This window comes from Trematomus bernacchii, unplaced genomic scaffold (genome assembly GCF_902827165.1).
Source record: "Trematomus bernacchii unplaced genomic scaffold, fTreBer1.1, whole genome shotgun sequence".
In the NCBI taxonomy this organism is placed as follows: domain Eukaryota; kingdom Metazoa; phylum Chordata; class Actinopteri; order Perciformes; family Nototheniidae; genus Trematomus; species Trematomus bernacchii.
In genome coordinates, this window is record NW_022987513.1 from 8112329 (window position 1) to 8136484 (window position 24156).

At 38.9% G+C, this 24156-nt stretch overlaps 1 protein-coding gene across 2 annotated transcripts in view; it reads left to right on the forward strand.

Moving 5' to 3' along the window:
* Nucleotides 1–24156, forward strand: part of gria3a (glutamate receptor, ionotropic, AMPA 3a) — a 76512-nt gene extending 52356 nt beyond the window's left edge. The window contains exons 9-16 of one of the 2 annotated variants that reach the window (XM_034114539.1): nt 374–481; nt 2354–2560; nt 4348–4721; nt 7041–7239; nt 14094–14341; nt 15061–15175; nt 21410–21658; nt 22724–24156. In XM_034114539.1, the coding sequence (XP_033970430.1) occupies nt 374–481; nt 2354–2560; nt 4348–4721; nt 7041–7239; nt 14094–14341; nt 15061–15175; nt 21410–21655 (1497 nt within the window). In that variant the 3' untranslated portion in view covers nt 21656–21658; nt 22724–24156. Of the gene's footprint in view, nt 1–373; nt 482–2353; nt 2561–4347; nt 4722–7040; nt 7240–14093; nt 14342–15060; nt 15176–20157; nt 20273–21409; nt 21659–22723 lie in introns of both variants that reach the window. The other variant, XM_034114547.1, reaches the window with a different exon arrangement.

A 24156-nucleotide genomic window follows, 5' to 3' on the forward strand; every position in this document is an offset into this window, starting at 1 on the left:
GTGTGCTTTGTGATGGTATTAATAGATCAGTAGAACAACCTACTGCACTGGCTAGATAAGGCACATGTAGATTATTAGATTTGTCTTTCTGGTTTGAATTTTGTCAGTCAGTGTTGTATTGCTCAGCTAGTTCGGCTTGTTATGTAAGAGAACATTTGCTGAGCCAAGAATAGATTACGCCTACTCTGCTGTAGTGTAGCACAGGTGAAGTGAGAAGCTCCACTATAAGCTTTTTATAAAATCCTACATCACGCAAAAGTAATAAAGCCTCCCGCTGTGCAGATGGAGCCGACCAACTCGCACACTTGGAGGCTTTCCTGTGAAATGCATTTCTGTTTCTCATAATAACTGTGAACCTCTGTGTCGTTTACAGATCGGCTACTGGAATGAGTACGAAAAGTTTGTTTATATTATGGATCCGCAAGTCACCAACGAGTCCTCTTCTGTGGAAAACCGAACAATTGTGGTCACTACTATTATGGTACACTTTCAAGCAGTTTTTAAGTGTTTCACCTTAAGATTTCTGCCACTCAAGGTCAAGGTGTCCATTGTTGCAATCTGTCCTGGGAGGGTAGAATAATTTTATTTTGAGTTGCTTTCCATCCACTCACTACATGTTGAAACAGTCGATTCACGAAGAGTGTTTCAACTGTATCCGTGTGGGTGCCAAAGCATTTTAGTTTTTTTATACAACGGTGGGCTGTTGTAGTAGTGACGTCACAATAACGGCTTTGGTAATGATAACTATAAAGATATTCACCATTTTATTCACATTCAGTGCATACGTAAGTAAACATGTTTCCCTCTCATTAAGTAAAGTGTCAGTGACGCGGGGGTGAATCAGCTGTGTCTCACTGGAGACATCAAATGATCTGCACACAAGGAGGACATAAACACCCAAAGGCTGCAACCTTTGGCTGTTTATCTCTTTGTCCAAATTTATCTTGGCACTGAATTATAATGTATTAATGAAAAAAGAAACACAGTGCTCAGCCAGGCTCAGCGTTAGACTCAGTGCTAGCTACAGACGTTATCACAGGTCAATCATCAGCCATTTTTAAATGTAAGATAAGGTGCTCCTTATCTTACATTTAAAACCATGGCCTCTTGTTCCTTCTGACTTTGCCTATTATGTTTTCATGTTAGACAAATTCAGAATGTAATAGTCATACGTTCTCATTTCAATGTGTAGTAACTCATTGTCCTCATGAGCAGGCAGGAATATTGAGGAAAGGAAAACAGAAGAGTAGAGTCATCGTATTATTTTCTCACTGCCAGGCATGCCTTTGATTTGAATAAATCGTTTGAGATACATTACAGTCATGTCATTAACTTCATGTTGATTTTCTTACATTCCATAACTTTAAAGTAAAGTGCCATAATCAATGAAAGGCCTTCCTATTATTATAGGGTGCGACTCTTTCATCGTTTTTTTGTAACAGTGTACATGACCGCATAGAGAAAAGAAGGTAAGAGAAAGTACTTCCAACAACAAAGGAGTGAAACTGTGAAAGCATCACATAACAGTCTCCTCCAATACTTAGTCTAAAAACCTCTGAAAAAACATGTTCACGCCTTTGACAAAATAAATCACCATTGCTGAATATCCTCAAGGTGACATTGAAAAGAGGTTTGATGGCAAACATGGTTTCCCTTTTGGGGAAAAAACATATTTTATTGAAATCCAAGGCACAGAGGTGATGCGGAATAGTCAAATGACATAATCGAGACAACAAGCAGATTATTTTATTGTCATGATAGGAATGAATGAAAAGAACCAGTATGACCTTTTTATTTTAGTCATACAACTACTCTTCTGACGTGGCTCGCGCGTTTTCAGCTTGATATTTGTTCGATGACTCGATTCATCTCCTAGTTTTTGATGTGTCCCTCTTCTATCACTGACTTTTACTTTATGAACTGGAAAAGTGCTCCATTCTGCTTGTCCTGCTCCATGTGCACCCCCCCATCACCTCCCCCCCATCACCTCCCCCTCATCACCCTATTACCCATATCCACAGGTTGAAGTTGCGGATGAGCTTAGCATGAGGAAACCTGCTTTGCCTCCTTTGAATCTCTCAGATGCTTTGCTCTTCCTGCTGGCCCAGTCGGCCTCTCTCCTCTGCAGCGACCCACTTTTTCAGCCTGTCTAGTCCCCCAATAACTCGACTGTAGCCGATGCTGCGTAAATCCTTCTTACCCCCGCTCTGTTTGTCTTTTTATGTCCCCCACATCTGTCTGTTTGTCCCCCCAGCATGTGTGCATGCTTTCAGCGCCAATCACGGCCTTGGTGTGGCCACTGTGGATGTGTGTGTTTTTTTTCAATGAACTCATAATTATGTCTAATTAACAGGAAGCTCCGTATGTGATGTACAAGAAAAACCATATGCTGATGGATGGGAATGACAGATATGAAGGCTACTGTGTCGATTTAGCTTCTGAAATTGCGAAACATGTGGGCATAAGATATAAGCTGTCGGTAGTCCCGGATGGGAAGTACGGAGCCAGAGACCCGGAGACCAAGACGTGGAACGGGATGGTGGGTGAACTGGTGTATGGGGTAAGTATCAGAACGCCTGTGCAGCTTTTAAAGGGGAGGGGCTTAACTGTTCATCTTTTATCATTTTGTTCTACTTAAAGCCGGGGTAGGCAGTTTTCTGGTAAAGGCAAAAAAAAACAATTTCAAATGACAGTCATCTTCCTGCAGCTCTGTCCACAGCCCTGTGATTTGAGACTTTACCTAAACATGATTTTGAATTTGCTGCAGCCGTGAGCATTTGGCTAGGGTTAGCTAAGGTATTAGCAACAAGGTGTTTTCCCTCTCTGAAAAGCTTCACCAATATTGACATGTGTTTTATTGCGTGCATTGTCAGACTTACTCCTTGTTTTGTTGTTCTGCAGGAATAATATAAGACCTTTATTATTTGAAGGGATGTGCGCGTGCATCTGGATTTGGAAAAACTGTTTTTGTGTCTGAAATGACCCGTCATTGAACAAATTCTCTAGACTTTGATTTCTGAAGCATGAAAACAGAGCATAACAAGGTTCAGAAGTCTAGTTTTCGCTCAGAATCACAAAGAAAGGTTTGTATGTAATGTTTGCCCAGTGATGAGAAAAAACCTACCCCTGCTTTAAACCTGAGATTGGTTCAGATTATTGTGAAGCATTGTAAATGTCTTGAAGTGTTCATTACATTTGAACATAAGAAAGGCTTTTCATATTACTCACAAGGCCTATTTTTTGTCAAAATATGGTGCAAGAATTATATATGAAATATAATTCTCTGTCCTTTCTCGTAAGCCAAGTGAAATACTCCATGCCACAATCAACAAAAGTCTTAAAGCAGTGCAGATGGCAGCAGCAGTTGTAAAATAATCCTGTCATCTGATACTCAAAGCGGGCCGAGTGGGTTTTGGAAAGCCCTTCTTCAACTGTAAAATTGCTCAACTTTTTTGTATCATCCATCTCGTGGCTCACTCACACTTGAACCAGATTGGACAAGACTATTTGCATCTTTTATAGAGTCTCTGCTACTGAATAAATAATGTGAAAAATAATTCACACAGCAGAGAAAAATGAAAATAAATCTGCATGCCAACTGGGCTTCAATGCAGGTTTCTCATTTATAACACCTGTAGTTTCTGCTGTTACGGCTAATTCACAGACCGCTGTGCTTTACTGCAGACCTCCCTGTATTGATAACTAAGACAAAAATAAATGACATATCGTAAAAAGAAAAATAGCCATGGTGTTTTGAATCCAGAATAAATACTGGACACTTTTGGCTGAGACCCCTCCTGACCTTATATGAATTCTCTGTTAAATATTTGTATATTTTGGTGTTCAGTTTAGTCTCAATACCAGCAAGCATGTCACTGTTTTTCACTGCAGTGAGATACCAATTTATAGAGGATCTGATGGAGGTAATTTAAATAGATTCACATTTGATGGACAGCTTACATAAGCTCCTCCACCTCTGTCTTCCAACCCTCTGCTCGATGCTTGGAGGAGATCTGGGTCGAGACAAAGACATTAGCCAACACAAATGCTGAGTGACTCACATTCAAATGGCAGATATCCCTCTCACTGGCATTTTCACAGGTCTGCTATTCAGTATTTTCTCAGCTGTCGCACCGCATCCAATCTCTTTTCACCATGAATGCACTTTGAAGCTGAGGCCTGGGCATGTATATGTGTTTATAAGGCAGTGTGACTTGTCAATAGTCATGGTTGTTGGTTTGACTTTGAGTTTATCAATGTTTTCTTTACTAATTAACCATGTAACACTTTTGTTGGTTATTTATTCTGTATGACTAACTCCCAGTGTGCCTGTTCCCATTTTCACAGAGAGCTGACATAGCCGTGGCTCCTCTAACTATTACGTTGGTGCGGGAAGAAGTGATAGACTTCTCAAAGCCTTTTATGAGCTTGGGCATCTCCATTATGATTAAGAAGCCCCAAAAGTCCAAGCCTGGGGTGTTCTCCTTCCTGGACCCACTGGCCTATGAGATTTGGATGTGCATAGTTTTTGCCTATATCGGCGTGAGTGTGGTGCTCTTCCTGGTGAGCCGGTTCAGCCCTTACGAGTGGCATCTGGACGAAAGCGATGAGGCCAAAGACCCTCAGAGCCCGCCAGACCCTCCAAAACGACTTGGGATTTTTAATAGCCTGTGGTTCTCCCTGGGTGCCTTCATGCAGCAAGGATGCGATATCTCACCAAGGTTGGTTGTTGTGTTCACTCTCCACCACCCTTCAGTTGTCCGCGTCATCTCTCTGCATTTTATAGTCCCGTTCATACATCTCCTCCCTGCCATGGTGCATATAGGTTATTTTGAGCTGTCCATCTTTCCTCATGCTTCACTTCACTGCACTCTTTCCCATTTTATTTGTTTCAAACCTTTGATTTAAAACGGCATGCAAGCAGTTATGCTTTTCATCCACAAAATAACTTATATCCACCATGCTGAGGGCTGTAAAATGCAAAGGGGTCATCACATTTCATTCAGAGTAGCTGCTCGAAATTCCTCATGACTCTTGGAGGGCTACCGTGTTTTTGCTGCATGTCCCATTTTACGGTCATCTCATTGGTGCATATAACGCATTTTGTGGGGGGAAAACAACATCATCAGCGCCATACTGTACCTATATGCATTTCCCTCCTTCAATGGTCATCCCATCTATTTGTGCATCCATCCATCTCTTGACTCATCGCTGTTGTGGTGTCCCTGACCTCTTCTTCAAGGATTCTTGCTTTCGTCATCCTTTCATCCGGGACTTTGGAAGGTTATTATGAAGCGGGATGGAAAGGAGGAAGGGTTTCACAGATTCAAATTAGTCTTGAAAGGATTGATTGATGGTGTGCCACTGGACAAACATGGGGTTTTAATGATGGGACATAAAGCATTCTTTCAGGTTTTATACTTTATGAGGGAGACACATTAGGGGCAACCCTTTTCAATGGAATGTCAGCCTGTTCAGTTGTCACATTACTCAATTGAAATGGATGATTTCTTCATATGATTGTTTAAGTTTATATGCGCATGACTCTAGTTAATGCCATGTAGAAGCATAGAGGAAGATTTGTGGGTATATATAATATAATCAATTAAGCAGCAAATTGGGGATGTTATTGTGGTTCCAAAGTACAAATGTTTTTTTTTATTGATATTGCTGAGTAATTTTTGCTAAAGAGTACTTCATAACTCTATAGACCAGCATTTTCTGTGTCACCATAGTCCCCCGAAAGGGAAGTGTTTCTGCACCTTAATCTCTTCTCTACTGATCTCTATTGTTTTTTTGTGGATTCAACTTTGCCTCTGGCTCAACCATTTTTAAACCCAACTTATCTAAAGTATGGTCATTAACCTTAATATGATTCCATTCTGGATAATTATCTCAATTATAAGACTGTCAAGACTTTGGCCTAGAATAGCACCCCGCAGAAACCTTGATGATGGAGATAAGACATACTGTAGATTTAGACTGCTGGCAATATTTACAACTTGAAAGCACCACCATAAACCCATAAATAAGCTTTAAAAACAATAAATCCAGAGCAGTACATCTGCGATGCAGTGATGTGATGCAAATGGATCCTCGTTTGAAGTGAGAAATGTGAGTTCATCTGAGCGGAGCCCATTTAGTAGGATTTGTGCGCGATCGTAGAAGTTGAGGATTGCACCAGAGAGGACAGTCAAATTTAGAAAATATGAACCCCGGGTTCCTCTGCAAGGCACAGATTTAAAGTAGGAGCCTTAACGCTGATGTGGAAACTGTGAATAATTGGTTAAGGACCAGTGAGCAGGATGGGACTGTCTGTGTAGCGGAGCTCATCACATCCTGAATTCAATTGCAGAGTCTCACGGTGCTTTTACTTCAGACTTATTTTGTCCTCTGTGGAATTGATTTGATTTGATTTTTTGTGGAAAGAGTTTCCTGATAACAGATGGACAAATCCAATCAAATATCTGCATGGTTGCTCACCTGCCTTAGCTCCAAAACCATATATGAACACAATTACACTGAGTTAATGAGGCTTATTATTACTTTCAAAGAACGGATCAAATGTAAGCAGCCATAGGTGATGATACTTCACTTACGGCAGAAACACAAAACAATTTTTAAACCTATTCAACTTTTCCTCCCTATATTCGCTTTCCGTTGATTTACATCTGAACAAGACGATCGACCTAATAGTTCATGCAGTAAATCGTTAGCAACATGGCTACCGCTAGCAGCGTGGCTAACTTTTCAAAGCAAGAAACAACCTAAAGAATCCCAAAGAACTAGAAACCCTGATCCCAGTGCTTTTATAATGGCAAAGTCAAGCATCTTATAGTATGAATTAGCAGGTTTTGTTTCTTTCTGATCCAGCTTAGAAAAAGACGTTTCTTATCACTCCTCAGGCTTCTTTGCCTCCTCCATCATCGGGACTCAGTTGCCGGGTAGTTTTGACATTACTCTGGTTGTTCCGCTACCTGGGGATAGCTAGAGAATACTGCTATCATGTTCTGTGTGTCTGCTCTGTTTCCTCCTCTCAGATCATTGTCCGGCCGTATCGTGGGAGGAGTGTGGTGGTTCTTCACCCTCATCATTATCTCCTCCTACACGGCTAACCTGGCTGCCTTCCTCACTGTGGAGAGGATGGTCTCTCCCATCGAGGGTGCAGAGGACCTGGCCAAGCAGACAGAGATTGCCTATGGGACGTTAGACTCAGGCTCCACTAAGGAGTTCTTTAGGGTGAGTGTCTCCACTGTTTGTCATCCATGCTGTCGCTGCACTGAAACTGTAGTTAATGTTGGCCAAAGAGCGGAGAAAGTCCCTGGAGCTCTCCAGTGGGTTGTGATTTATGACCTGTCAGGTCATACACTGAATGAATAATCAATAATACAATGTCTAGAATAGTATTTTTCTCCTGTAACAGCACTTCCAAAGTACTAATACTACTACCACACTTGATTAATTCAGTACATTAGAAAACAGTGGTACACAGTGTTTTATATATGATTTAAGTAATACTTAAGGAGTAAACAGTGACAGGAAAATTGCATGCATTTGTTTTGTTAAGTGGCTTAAAAGAAGTAACTTAGAGATGGATTGCCATCGTTAGAGCAGGATATCAGTGCTTCTGGTAATACCACAAAACTAAATGAATCCCTACAAAATGAATTTTGGTTCTCGCAAACAAAATCATAATCTCTTTGCAAGCTTTACACCAGAGGAATAATTCAGTTGTGCAACAATTACGCTCCCTCAACCGACCATTAGTAGAGTCATTAAACCAAAGTTTCATTTGCCTCCACTTATGTGCAGATTAATTCTTATATCCACTACGAAAAAGTGCTGGAAAAGCAACTGCGCAAATATTCTCATCAAGGTCACACAGTGGACAAACATCATATTATAAAAAGAAAACTATTAAACTCCGATTAATGTTAGCCGTTCAGAAAAGCAGTTGACAGATTGTGTAATCTTGGGGGTCTTTTGTGAATCATTTGAAAGTAATTTTCAATTTTTTAAATGCCGCATCAAATTGTGAAGATTTACTTCTGTCCGGGCTTCTGAATCGCCGCAAGCATTACTGATTTCGATCATAAAGACTGAACTAAAGCTCTGTTGTGTGTTCAAAACTTTTGGAAAATAAATAGTTTAAGACTACAAGAATCATTAAAATTCCAATTTGTGGGCTTCTGTCACTAAACCCGCAATCTCAAAGAAGACGTCCTCCTTTTCCTCAGAAATGGAAATGTCATTCGCATCCTGTGTCCGGCTCTATGTCGCGTCTATTTTTAGACACAGTCAGTCTCTGGGTTTAAGTATGTCTGAGACGTTTGATAGAGACAAACCTTGTGGACTGTGTTTCACTCTGGAGTGATCAGTAAGGCCCCGTTGGTTGGATCAGACAGAGAGTTGTTAAATCACATCTGCCGATCTCCTCTGATATATACAGACAGCTTGTATAAATATGCTTGAATAGAGTGAGGGTAGAACAGCTTGTTTTTGTCTTTGAGGTTTGGCTTTCTGCTCCATTTTAACACTCACATCTGGCTTCCAGAATCAGTCCAAACATCAAATAAAAGCTCTCAAGAGAAGTGGGTTTAATAGTGGAGAGAGGAAGGATTTTGCAGGGATGTGATCGAGGGGAGGCATGAGTAACGGTTCTGTGACCCTCTCAATTTATGAAGTTGTTAAAAAAAGAGTGGCATGGTCCGCTGTGGCGCTCCAAACTCAGGTCTAAAAACATTGAATTGGAGCAATCAGCATGATCAGTTTGGAGTAGGTGTTCTGTAACTCGCCGCCTCCTGCTCTGCACTGCTTTAAATACATTACTGTTGAAATACCTGGCTGTTCAGAGATGATTTTATTAGGAAACTCACTGATGATAAAATATCAAATCTGTGTCAAATATCTGTTTAAGAGATATAACTAATACAACATCGGGGAAGACAATTAGATCATATAAGATATAGTTCAACCCAGTCTCACGGCATTTCGTGTTATAGTCACGAAATTAATCTATTGATTCGTGTTCACCAACACGATTTCCCAATTTTTTTCATGTCACACAGAACGATTTTAAAAGCAATGTAAATAATAACAAATTAGAAGGAAAAAAAGATTAAAAAATACAGATTTCAGTATTATGATGCTCTGAGCCCCATTTATTTTCCTCGCGGACGGCAAAAAAAGTCCGACATTATACAATTAAAAATAAAAACAAGAATCGTGGCTTGATATTGAGTAAGAAAATGTTTTTATGAACCCCACAGCTTCTGGTCTTCCAAGACCCGACCGGACAAAAAGACGTGTTGCAGGCACGAAACACACTACCAATAGAAATACATTGCTTTTAAAATCGTTCTTTGTGACACGAAAAAAAATGCGAAATCGTGTTGGTGAACACGAATCAATAGATTCAATTCATTTCGTGACTATTACACAAAATGCCGTGAGACTGGGTTGTATAGTTTTATCTGTATGTGTTACACTCTATGTTGATTATCAGAGCCGTGCTGATTCTCTCCTCTTCTATTGTGTAGTTATTCAGACTTCTTTTATTAAGACTGCAGGAGCAGATGCCCTTTAAACACGACACTAAGTTTGTTGAAGTTGAGTTGTTTAATTACCCCCGTTTATGTTCAAGTAAAAATTCCTTATGTGACAATGTGAGCAATAATTCTACTGCCAAAAACTCAACTTTTCAACAGACCTCTACATTTTTTCATTGATGTTATAACATAGGCTTAAAGTAAAGAAAGAAACCTTTTACGTGACACATTCATCAGCCCTAAAAATACCCCCTTTTATTTGTTGGTTAAAAAAACACATTAAACATTTGAATTCATTAAATTCATTATTGTTGAGGCTTCCTGGTGACTCATCACATTAAACGCACCTCCATAGGCAGCGGCGGATATGCTAATCCACGAGGTATTTGGCTGGCTGTGATTTGTCAAAGGTGTTCCTAAGGAGATAATTGACAGGCGTGTAGTGACTTCATCCTGAGTGACAAATATCTGCCTTTCTTCCTCCAAACTGGAAATGTCATTGCGGAGGAGCCGCTCTGAGGAACGCTTAATGAAATCTGGTGAATCAAAGCCAATGATAAATGAGAGCTGTTAAACATCATTGTAACATTGAACTTTAAAGCATCATACAGCTTACTCACTGCATGACATATATGATGATACAGAATGTGACGTTTCTTTCAATATTCTTTTCAGAAATTATTTAAAACCACTGGGTTTGTAAATGATTATAGTTCTGTTCAACACTCTTCTTCAACTAGCTGTCTGCTGATACAACATTTGGACTATAATATCTGGTTCAATATATCTGTATGCTCTTTTTTTTTAAAACTCTACATTTTAGGAGATATACTTATTTGATTTAATGTAAGATTAAAAAAGATCAATACCACTGTGCCGTCTGTACACTAACAATGAAGCTGGAGCTACTAGATGATTAGCTTAGCTTAGCATAAAGAAAAGAAGTGGGTGGGAACAGCCAGCATTTGGCCAAAATTAGCGTACCAACATCTCTAAAGTACTTTCATGTAGATATCATTTGTCACATTTAGATTTTGATTCGCACTGTACTCAAATACTTTCAACAAGTCGCCAAGTTCTTGTTTGGATCATTTTGTTCATGAACTCTGAAGAGGGTAAAGGGGATGTAAAAGAAAACACAAGTTAGAGAAACCAAAATGTGTTAATTATAAATTCTACTTTAATTACAGTGGTGCTTCTGAACCTTTACAGTATATACGTATACAGTCTATGTTCTGAACGAGACAAGATATGAACTAGTAACATTATCAATTTGTTTCCACTGATCATGAAAATACAGTATTTGAAGACTTTAATTACATACCTTATCATTCCCAAAAACTAATAACAACAAATCCCCAGAAAGATTGTTGATGCTTTGTTTGGCCTGTCGTCTCAATTTGTAGATGTAGACAGAGGGCTGTGAATAAATCTCAGCCTTCAGGCAGCTGCTGAAAGATGAACAGGTTGCTGGAAGTTTACTTTATTTCCTGAATGGATGAGGGGCAGCAAACCCAAATTCTTCACTTGCCCCGGTAGTCAGTTAAAAGATTATTGAGGCTACACAACCCATTTATTTAAATGTATGTATTTAATAATTTCTCTTTGTAAAGCTGTAGCGGCTGTGGTGACATTTTTGACTCTGACAGCACAGATTTAAACCCAGACGGCCAACCGACTCCTGACAAGCATGCGTCTCGATGTTACCCAGAAAAGAATGGCTGCTTTCACACTATGGTCCGGCCTGTCATCTGCCATTACTGTCATGTAAAGAGTGTTTACATGAACACTCGACTGAACTGAAATCGTGCATATGTCAAGAATGATTCACTTGCTAGCCTGAGCCCACAATCCATTACATCTCCGGTGAATAATTTACACACCGCGGCCGCACACACCGTCCAGCTGACACAGTTTGTATATCCACTCAAATGTTTTGCTCTACTTTTTCCTAACAGATGTGACGTGGGTCTGACTCACAGCTCTACTGAACGTACAATCTGGAGCAAACCAGACGCACACACTTGATTTGTGCATTTTAGTATGCTATAAATAACCAAGTGAATACAGGCAATAGTGCCCTGATAAAAAGGACAACTCAAATAGGAAACGTGCAATAAAAAAACAATTCTATGTGGAGTACAATGTGGGGTGTTAATGACAAATATGTAGGACTATGAATACATAATAAAACAGAGCTACGACTCTTGTGTTTTCCCAGAACATTTGATAACTTATTAAAAAAACATTTAAAAAAGGAAAACTGTAGATAATTAAATATAAAAATAATAATAATAGTGCAAATAATGGTTAATAATAATAATAATAGTAATAATTATGTTAATAATAATAGTAATATTAATGGTTTTCAGTTGTTGTTTGAAACTGGAAACTGGAACTTGCTCCAGAGTTTCGGAGCTCTGACGTCAGATGCTCGTCCACAGTTCTACTTCCTGTTTGACCTAGTGATTATGAAACCTGCCTGTCATGCCCTAATCTCAATCCTGACGAGAAGCCCTTCTAAAACCTGTAGAAATATGATGAGTTTCAACATAAAGTTTCCTCTGAGGCGCCTCTCCCTCGCCCGGCTCAGCAGAAGGTCACGTTAGCCCGGTTTACTGCAGAGTCTCTATCCTCCACTCTATTGTAGACAGCTGTACTCCAGCTCCCCAGTGGCCGGCCATCAGCCTCTCGCTGGCCATTTTTAGCAGCGTCCTGAGTGTCAGAGCGGGCGGAGCTGCCTGACTGCAGCCGCTCAGCTGGCAGCTGGGCCGCAGAGGTGGAGCTGTCAGTCCGAGCATGCAGGTCACATGTGTTCAACATAGAGCTGAGCAAACAGAGGAGAATTCACAATTATTTAAGCTGGTGTTTGGTTTAACATCATGTGGATTCATGGATATCATGTTAGAGTATAGGTGACAATGAAAAACAAGATTTATTATGTTAAAATTGACATGTGTGAGTATAATGATGAAGACAATCTGTTAACTGCTTTTATAAAAAGGTGTACACAAAAGAGATAAAAGGAGATAACACAACATACACACAATGTTATATGCTATATGTAACATTGTAATAGTAATATTTAAACACAAATTACTTGAATTTAGCCCTAAATAATTTGATTAAAAATACTAGATAGGCATTGTCCCACATATTCCTGCATTATTGAATCAAATGAAACAAACATGAGGATTCTCAATTATTTAAGCTGGTGTTTGGCTTAACATCGACGATGCTAAATCTGTTTTATTATGTTAGAAAACACATTTTTATTGTATTTAAACAGGCTCAAAAGCAGACATGTTTTCCGCATTACTGATATTATTTGGATACTGTGAATCTAATGATGAAGATTTGTCAACTGCTTTTATAAATAGGTGTACACAAAAGAGATAAAAGGAGATAACACAACATACACACTATTATTATGCTTTATGTAACATAATATAAACATTTAAAACACAAATGACTTATATACCATATACGCATTGTCCCACATATTCCTGCATTATTGAATCAAAGCAACATTTATTATCATCAAGCTGAATTGAAAATATGTAAATGTTGCACAACCACTAAAGTCAAATGAAATGAAGTTTCTATATTTAAATATAAATTAAACCGTGATGACTGTGACTCCAGCTGTGACCTGCTGGTGGGGACACACTCTGACGAGGAGCAGGAGGTCACTTCTCTGTTATTATTGATTCCAAACATGGCCGGCATTTTGCTTCTGCTGGGCTGCCAGATTGTCAGTCTTCAGGCTGCTGGCATACTGCCCACTACCTCTGCTGCACTTCTCTTTTTTAATGGTTGAATCCACTCTGAATTACACGAGGCAGAAAGAGACTGTCCTCTATGTGTTGAATTCTTGAAGCATATTGCGTTTCTGGACATGTTCCAAACTGTGATGTCACAGCAGGCGCTTCAGGCATCCTGCTCTCCAAGTCAAATCCAGATCTGACCTGTGATTAAACACACACTAAAGTACTTTTTTACCCTGGGTTAAGATGGTTTATCCACTCTTGAATCATGATACCAGTAGGGCGAGAACACTCAGGGTTTAATAATAAAAACCTTGCCGTTGATTATTCTTGATGATATCAGCTGATTTAGATGGTAAAAACAATTTAATATTTCATTTCTCAAAAAAGTCTTCTCATCTGCTGCTGGACTGCATTTAGTTAATTTTTACCCATGCTCGTACCTGTACATTTAAATGTGTACGTGGTTCGTTGCAGGACTATAACAGGGTGTGTCCAGGAAGTGCAGCAGCAGTCATTTTCCAAGTGATTCAGTGTTGCTTTAAAGGATCAGTTTTTCATTTTGGAAAATACGATTATTCTCTTTCTTGCTGTGAGTTCGAAAGAAGATAGAAACCACTGTCCAATGAGTGTGGCATCCATCTCCTTATGTTAGTATTTCTCAAAATGAGCGTTCCCACCCACAGCAGCCTGGTATAATTATATTGCATGACTGTGTTTGTTTCTTTTAGTGCATAACTAAACTGTTTCTGTCTTCTCTCTGTGTCCTATAATGCAGCGCTCCAAAATAGGAGTTTATGAGAAAATGTGGTCATACATGAAATCCGCTGAACCCTCAGTGTTTGCCAAGACAACACCAGACGGGGTTGCCAGAGTACGAAAGTCGAAGGGCAAGTTCGCCTTTCTACTCGAGTCCACAATGAACGAGTACATAGAGCAGCGGAAACCGTGCGACACCATGAAAGTGGGCGGCAACCTCGACTCTAAGGGCTATGGTGTGGCAACACCTAAAGGCTCTGCATTAGGGTGGGTGGGATAATATAACAATATCCTCCATGTTGTTATAGTATTCCACCTACCCTGATGTTTTCTTTTGCCATTTTCTTCTTCCTCACTCCTTTATTCTTATTATTTGACTCCAATTGCATCACTGAGTGAACAGTATTTTGAGTTTGTTCAACACCATTCTGTTGTGTCCGATGTATCTGTTTTGTGTCTCTGTTTTTTCTTCCTCTTAAGGTTATTGGTATATAAGTCACTCTGTCATCCATTTGAATGTCGATGTGTCACTCTCCCCATCCCGGTTTGTTTTGCTCCTCAACCTCTCCCCCCCCCCCCCCCCCCCCCCCCTGGTTTCTGTGGTGCCCTTTTGCATTGCATCTAATTCAACTCTGGGATATTTTTGTTCTTTGCTAGTTACAATGCTGGTCTGTTGGTTGTGATGAATGTTAAGTTGCATGCTGGATGTTCTTATTTCTAATTCAACAATGACAGAATGTCCCCATCCCGCACACTTCAGTTACAAGCAATGTAACCCTCCATGCCACCTCTCTAATATTTAACATTTTCTTTGCTGTAAAAATGCTTCTTACCCTTCACACCAGTTAAATTCTTTACCAATTTGTCCCTTCCGTTCTCCCCTTTATGAACCATTGATATTTATCACTATTTTTTTACTAATATTCTATATTAGATTTCTCACGGACCTGTTCATTTTCTTACAAGCTATGTTTTATCGTTTCAAGAAATGCTGTTAACCTGGCAGTTTTAAAACTGAATGAGCAAGGCCTCTTGGACAAATTGAAAAACAAATGGTGGTACGACAAGGGAGAGTGCGGCAGCGGGGGAGGTGACTCTAAGGTCAGCCTCAATGTCACCAAAGTCGGGTATACTAGAACAGAGTAATCGGCAAGGCTGTCACTGACTATAGTCTTAGACCCAATTATCTGTTAATAAGTAACAGATAAATAAATTTTTCTATTTTTATCTTGCAACTGTGATCAACTGGGAACCCTTTACTTGGCTAATAGAGGAAAAAAAGTTTGATAGGGTAAGATAAAGCAAAGTGCAGAAGTAGGACAGAGGAAAATCTGATTATGAAGTGCTTAACATTATGCTTCAGAAAATAGTTTGATATTTTTGGCCTGTAGTTATGAAATACTACCATCATACCATCTGTTTTTTATATCTACAAGCCAAGAGATTTGTAGCTTCTCAACTACAGGAATAAAGCTAGGATTTATTGTATATCTATTATCTTATTCCCACTCTCCAATGTACCGCCTGGGTTAGGGCAGGCACGGGGGGCAGCGTTGTCTTGAGGGGACTAAGCATCGCAGGCAAACGTGAGAATTCTAATGACAGAGTGACGACTAACGGTCCAAACTTTTTTGTCCAACATCCTCTCATCAAAATCCAGCGTAAGACTGACAGAAACCTTTGGTTGGTCTTGACCTCAAGGCCAGTCAAAGTCTATCCATGGCATCCCTGACCTGGTAAACCCTGCAGAAGTAGAGTGTAAGATGTGACCAGGGGCCTCATTTGTACACGAGGATTTGATTGTAAATATTTGTATTTGATCATTTTCATGGTGAGCTTAAAGCAAATGTGCAAATTAATAAGCCAAGATGCATTCAGACGTTGAAGTGAGACTATGCAGCTTTTGCCAAAGTGGCTATCACTGGGCAAGTGTTTACTTACTGTTTTAATAAAAAACATTACTTTAACATGGCGGAACAGTCACGAGTCATAAAGTCCATGAACCGCCTGATGAATTTCAGTTACAATACCTATAATTCAAAATTAGCCGTCGTTAGCTTCTTTGAGATGTATTGCTTATGAATATAACATTTCCTTTGCAAGAGAATAGTGTTTTTTTCCTATTTTAAAAGTCATAGTCTCACTTTAAATGTAGATCAAGAAGCAGAGTAAAATTATAACAAACACGGATTGGCAGAAAGCTTCTCTGGCCTGTTCATACTGTGTGCACAAAGGCTCCGACATTTATCAGGATTTTCTTCAATCAAATCTGTTGTACGTCCTTTCCATAAATGAGGCTCCTGATCGTTTTGTTTTCCTGAACTGTGAATCCATCTCTGCCTCTGCTCTTCAGCTTGCATCATGACCACAGTGGCACCTTGCGAGAGATGAGACGAGGCAAACTTTGATGTTACCGACCCCAGTCATGCATTCCTGAGTGAGCAGGACATGGATACTTCCTGGTTGGATAACACAAAGTAGCTGCCTCCTCTCGCTGGCAAAGTGCTCCTGGTTAGAGAGAGCGATCACCGTCTGACTGACACATTTCTGTTTCCTTATTTCACTTTCAGAAAGGCACGTGTGGGTAATTCAACAAGAGATGGAAATATATTGTATGTAACGACCACTGAGAACATTCACAGCAGAACAATCAATTACATCGTTATCATTAGGGAGCTGAAATCTATTTCAGCACTTATTTGAATCGATACTAGAAATCAATAGTGATATTTGTAATAACTCACATCCTGTGTGATTGGTGTTTGACATCACTCAGTATGTAATTGATATCCTAATATGGCCATGAGTCAGTATTGTGCATGAGTTGTTTTCATTTGAATGATGTTGTGTGCTTGTGAGTGTTTTTAGATGCTGTTTTCTTGTTTTGCAGACAGACTGTAGTCTGAAGTTCTATTGTGACTTCAATCTAATGGAGACGAGGTTAAGTGGACAGGGGGTGGACACAATAAAAGAAACACCTCTGCAATGTATCAAATCCAACAATAAATACTATCTTTGTGAAGCGTATATGTCTCATAAGATGTGAAGCCAAACTATGACCCTCAAAGATTACTTTAGAGGTGAATGAAAACCGCTCTGACAGGGCCGCGACAAATACCTTCACAAATGTAAGATTGATCACACCTGCTGTTACATTGCACTGCAATACATTGTGCAGGTGTCCTTGTTATTCTGTCCACCTCCTGCACTAAATCAGAAGTATGCAGTCATTAATTGTGATTAAGAAACTTACAACAACCAGCCTGAGAAAAATATGATTAGCAGACATTTCTATATAAGGTTAAAGGTCCAATGCAAATACAAAAAACATATTCAATAGTCATGGAAGGGGCAAGTTAGCTATAGTTTCAAAATGAATCAGCAGTGATAAAACATTTGACTCGAGATTACAGATTAGTTACACTTAAACGCTTCCTGGAGAAATGATGCCAAATACTGCAGATCCAGATTGGAATGAATCTGATTGGTCGACTGCATGTGTAAATAACAATCCCATGCATAACTAGTCACCAGAGAGAATTCAGAGATGAGAGAAAAATGATGTTTCTTTTTACATTTGAAGATGAGCTCCCTATTGACTTTAGATTTCACAATTTCAAGATTCAAAAGTGTTTTTGTTTTGTTCTCTGCTCATATAAGTGCAGTGAAATGCAGTGAAGGCTAAAGCCCTGTGTGCAATAGGAGTAATTATGAGACACAAAGAATAGAGCAGAAATAAATATAAATAAAGACTAAATAGTTTCAGACAGTTTCAATGTTACTGCAACTTAAAATGAACTTGTTTTTTTTGCTACATATTGTATCTTATATTATTATTATTATTATTATTATGACTAGTATTATTATTATTAATGTATTTATATTTGCTTAAAATTTGAGCTGTTTTTGCGTAAATGCTCCCAGTCCGTTTATTGTAAATGTGAGTGAAGCCAGGTGTGATAAATCTTTGATCTGTTAGAGTTTCCTCTCCGTGGAGCTGTAAGCTGTCTCGTACATCAGAGGTTTGGGACAGCTCAGAGTTTTTCTCTTGACAGAAAATGACCTGCAATCGACAAAATAATAATAGATGCAGGCTGTGGAGCCACTTGAAAGGGGAACAGATGTACAGTTTTATATTTCTCTGTTACTGAATATTTTCAACAGATGTTCCTTTTTCAGCTCTTAAGTTCCTTTTATTCTTTAAGTTTTCAGCAGGGATGATGACATTTATTTGGTGCTGTACTCTTTGAATTTGATGTACAATCTTTTATTACGTCATGTGATTTAGGGTTTTTTCATCCACATACAATGATCCCATTTGCAGTTTCAACCAAACAGCTAAGGTGTCCTTCCAGCTACTCATACAGTATGTTTACAAGCATTAGTTATGGTAAAGATAAAGGACATTTTGATTGTTTTTAGGTTTTGCAGATCAGAAAACATAGGGGAGTATTTGAGTGTAACTGTGCTCATCAGTTTTTTACTTAGTCCATGGCCACCACCTTGTGGCGGGTCTGAAGTCTTTTCTGATGACAGCCGACTAATGCTCCCTTTTTCTCTTAGAGCTGAATGTGAAATGTAAGTGAAAAATGTACGAGAGAAAATGCAATCAATGGATCATCCTACCTACAATTCTCTGTGATAGACATTTTCTGGTCAGAACCGATCATTATCTTTGCGCGTCAGAGTTTATTTTTATCTGACTAAAAGATATGAAACAAAGATTGTTAATTAAAATTAAACAGACTCAATTATTGTAGTCATGTTTCTGTTCAGAGAGGTCAAAGGTCAGAGCAGCAGTAGCTGAGTGTGTCATCAAGTCAAAAACAACAGAAACATCATCAGATGCTGATCTTTAATTGTCATATAAAAACTACTCTTTTGAAAAAATAATAATGAGGTAACCTTTAATATAATTTATTTGTAAATTGTTGATCTGAAGCTCCCAGAAGGAAGAAAACACCTCGTTTAAAAGCTTTATTTTTTTGCAATTCATCCTCATTGTGTCTCAAAAATGCATCCCAAAAAGTCAGAGGCTACAATTACAATGCATCATTGTCCGAGTTATAGTCTCATAGATCACTGTGTGTACGATCTCGCTGCAACTGGCTTGATTTTTACGCTCCTCTGTCAAGAAAATGTTTAGTAGTAAACTCAAGAGGTTGTGTCGGATGCGTTTTATTTTGTTGGATTTGAATCCATGCATCAAAGTTCCTAGTTTCCAACACTCAACGAAAAGAATCATCATGACTTTCAGAGAGCTCTGACCGGAGAACAGGACTGCAGATCATCAACTAACATCATGCATGACTTCTTGTTGTTGTTTCTGTATGAATTATTTTTGTACTCAACTGTTATTTTTTATTTTTTTAACAAACAATGAACACAGTGGTGAATACAATATATTTAATGATGTTGAATTACAAACAGTGGTCCTATTTCTGAAAGGAAATAAGCCCAGGAATCTATCAGTCAAGGAAATTGAAAATAATGTCCAAACCAAAAACCCACAAATGTGACCCCGCCATCATAGATCTGGCTCAGACTAAGTGTTTTTAGAGACTCTAAAATCCAAAATGTCCTGATCTAATCTGGCTGGTAGTTATTATCTGTGTGGGTGATTTTGTGGGGCATTAGCCTCTTATAGCTGTAAATGAAATTGGACTGCTGTGTTTTGTCTGTTACTCAAGAAAGGGTTCCTGTTAGATCCACCTTGCTAAACATCCAAAAGGCTGCCCATAGCACGAGAGGTTCCCTCCGTAATGACTGCCTCTGTTTTCTTTCATTCTGACAGCTATGCAGCAGCTGCTTTATTTGCAACGTTAAATCTTTTCTCTTGTGATCAGTGTGTGCCGATTACTCAAAGCGATAAAGGTGGGGTCTGGCATGCTAGGGTAGTCATGGATTATGAAAGGTCATATTTATACATTTATATATATATATATACTGTAGTGTTGCTTGCTATCTGTGATGTGTTGGCCAAGACCCTACTCTATCGCTTTGCACAGTATTAAGTAGTTAAAAAAGTTGAATAACATAAAATAACATAATAAAATGTTATTTATGTTATTTCCCACGTGAAGAACTCCTGTAAACCTTGCAGTATTGAAACTCAGTGAACAAGGCATCTTAGACAAGCTGAAAAACAAATGGTGGTACGATAAGGGTGAATGTGGAACCAAGGACTCTGGAAGTAAGGTCAGTCGCTGCAGGTCTTTTTATACTGATACTGAGAAATGCATTTTGACCTAATTGTTCATATGCAAACATCCAAAGCATACATTCTCCCTTACATGTTGATCAGGACATGATATTAACACATATATCTGAATGTTCGAGGATAAGCATGACTAAAAACAGAGATTAACTTCACACATAGTCTCATGACATTAACATGACATCATTACTACTGTATGGACAACTCCAGATTAGTAGAATTTCAGCATGATTGCACTACACTATTCATGCCATAAGATTTTGAAATCATAGAATTGAAACCATTATACTGTTATTTCGTCGTCCAAACCTTTATTGAAAGTTAGTTTATCGTTGATGTTTTTCATTTGTATGCTAGCTGCGTATTTTTACTCCAATATGACTGACTACTTGGCCCAAAAAAATCCATATTCTGACTAAGTCCAAACTGACCTTTAAATACCATCCGAGCACAAGGTGGTCCAATAGTATTTAACAGTCATGTCTCATATATGGAGTGTCAGAGTAAGGAACATTTATTGTTACATCTTTAATTAAAGCAAAAGCGGTTATATGTCTGACTTTTTAGAGATACAAAGTTGAAGTTACTGCCCTTACGGCTACAAGATGTCCCAGAGGATGGGAATGCAAATGGTAAAACTCACATAAATGAATTTCAATATCACAGTTTGGCTTTTAATAGCAATAAAATGGTTCAATTCGCCCTCCACAGCTTGCCACTTTTATTGTACAAATGCAGTGTGTTGAAGTTTAGCAGCTACAGTATGATAGTGAATCCAGGGTTTAATTTGTAGACCTGTACGACCACGACCACCTTCCTGTAGACGTGCTCTCTTAAAGAGACCATAGAGCAGCAGAGATAGAAACTACATTCACCTTCACAGCACTTAGATATACCTCGAGAGGAGGAATTAGACTAACTTAAGTTCCTATTCATCTCACTTATAGGCCAAAGTAGGCATCTGTAAATTAGAGGGTTTTGTAGACTCATGTGTTTAGTCCTAGTGCAGCAGGAAGTACATTGTGTTTGTGTAAATGTTTGAGGTCAGTCTCACGGTGCCAGTTCAAAGATTCTTAACGGTGGTCTTTACCCCCCCCCCCCCCCCCCCCCCCCCCCAGGACAAGACAAGTGCTCTAAGCCTGAGCAACGTGGCAGGAGTCTTCTATATTCTGGTGGGAGGGCTCGGCCTGGCTATGACCGTGGCTTTGATAGAGTTCTGCTATAAGTCACGGCAAGAAACCAAAAGACTGAAGCTGGAAAAGAATGCCCAAAACTTTAAGCCAGCCCCTCCAGCAAACACCCAGAATTTCGCCACGTACCGTGAAGGCTACAACGTGTACGGGACAGAGAGTGTAAAGATCTAGAGGGTAAGTCTTCTACTGTTGCTTCCCTGTCTGTTAAATATGAAGAGAAAACAGTGGAATACATCACGATAGAGAACAATGAGCATACTACCAAAAGGTCATTTATCATCAGCACATTGCCGTACTTCCCAGCATAGCTTGAACATTGTCCAATGAGTTTGTTTTCTCATGTTTAACTTGGATATTTTTTAAATGTTCACAACTCAGAGGTTCACCCAACTCGTCCTTTTAAGGCGGCGGGGGAATTTATGTTTTTGAGTTGAACTAAATATACGGAAGCCCTGAGAGGCAAATTAAAGGAAAACATTTTCTAAGTCTGGTCTAAATTGTTTTATCAAATGGCAACACAATTATCCTATCTTTGAATTTATAAAGAGAGGATCATTTTAGATCAGACTTAAAATGGATCACCAGAATGTATTGTGTTCTCACTGGCTCCTCAGGACTTCAGTACATAGATGATCTACAGCAGGGGTGTCCAAACTGTGGCCTGTCGTCCATTTTGTATTTCCCCTCAGCAAATTGTATAATGGAAAATGGCCCACGCCTGAAACTCATGCTTGTCTTACAGTATATTGTACTTCTTAAATATACTGTATATGTTCAAATATATTACACAGTAGGATTCATGTGTCAATTTTCAAATAAATTCAGTCAATTCAAGTTGAAAACATTTTAAAATAAATCTTAGTTGATAAAAAAAATCCCAATAACTTATTTGCATACCAAGCTTAAAATATACCCTTCCTATTTCCCCTTATAAGCAATCTGAGGCTTCTGTTTTAAGGAATTAACTGCTGACACCTTTTGTAACTAAATGAATGAAACCCTATAGAGAGCTTTGATGTAGGATGTTTGTTTCTTAAAGCATATTCAAGTATCAAGCATAATTTACCAACATTTGATTGACTTAGCTAACTTTTAACTTAACGTATGAGGCAATATACCTCACCTCCACCTGTTTTTCTGTATGTGGCCCTCAGTGAAACATGCCTGACTCCCCTGATCTACAGTGTAGAGGCATCTGGCTTTCTCATCTGTTCCTGATCCTTTGCCTCTCTCCTGCAGGGGACCGTGTCGTCTCCCACTGGTGCGTCTGAATGGAGCCAGCCGCTCTGTGTGACCCCGACACCCCGAGGCTGGCCTCCTGGAGGCGAGGCCTTCTCTGTCATCAGCTTGGACAAAAGTGCTCATTGTGGCTCGTGAGCCCCGTCACACTAACAGAGGGCAATGACGCAACAGGACTTTTCTGCTTCTGGAAACATGAGATTTGCCTCTTGTAGTGCCTTATGGAGCATTTTGGCGTCATGGCAATGCAACTCAAATTTAATTCACTTTAAAAGAAATCTGCGGAGCTTCAAATGACAATTAGATGAACTGTTGTAATTTCATTTTTTTTCTATTTTTAATAAGAAAAAAAAAAGCCATGATTTGCAATCATAAAATCTTGGAGTACTTATTAAGTCATTTGAATCCTTTACAGACTTATTTTTGTGGTGCAATCTTATGTTGGATAAATGTTATATTTAGTGAAGTAAAGTCATTTTCTTGTTTTACTATAAGGCTATTTTTAGTTTCATAATATTTAGGACAAGCATCAATCAATAGGTTTAAGCATTAGTTAAAGTGACTACATTGTACCCCAGTTTTGACTCAGAAAATATCAATAATAATGAAACTAGAGGTGATGATCAAACTGCTTATACTGTAGGTGGAGTTATTTTAAAGCCTGTTGGACATCACTTACAAATGACTGTATTCACTTAGATGCTTGTTTGAATCAACCAGGACTGCATTTGTTTCAACTGCCACTATTTGGAAACAAGACCGTTTTTGTTTTTTATAAAAAGAGGTCCGCTTTAATCACTTAGTGCCATATTGTTGAAATCAAAACTATTATGATCCTGTAGAGACGATAAGAGAGACCCCTTTTTATGTGACAGCATATTAAAAAGGTTTAACTGAGCTTATGGTTTACACTTTGTACACTCGTTTTCATGTAAATGCAGTATCTGCAGCTGTGAATCTCTACAATTTTTGGTAAAAGACAACACACCATAGCTTCTTTGGTTGTGATACGCTTTCTGTGTCTATGCATTACGCAGAAGGTGACTGTACATTGAGGAAAGAGCTACACATGAAACGTTTGTCTGTTTGTATAAGTGAACTTTTTATAAACTGAAGGAAAAAATCCTAAAAATGCTACACACCATGTACGCCTACATTTGTTTAGTAAATCAGACGTTCTCATCCGTTTCTCCCCAGATAAAGTGCATGTGAATTTGATGGTAGTTTAACAGACTGCAACTGGAGATGGACCCTGGTTTAGTTTCTGGTCCCATAACGACACTTGATTCAGTTTGGTTTTAATTTTTTTCCAGTTCATTTGTAACAGTACCTCAACCATGAGAGTTGCATGTATGGACACAATGAACCTCGGTGGGGAGGACATGTACAAAGGATTTTATTACATTTCCTTAATAAAAGCAGGTTTATATTCA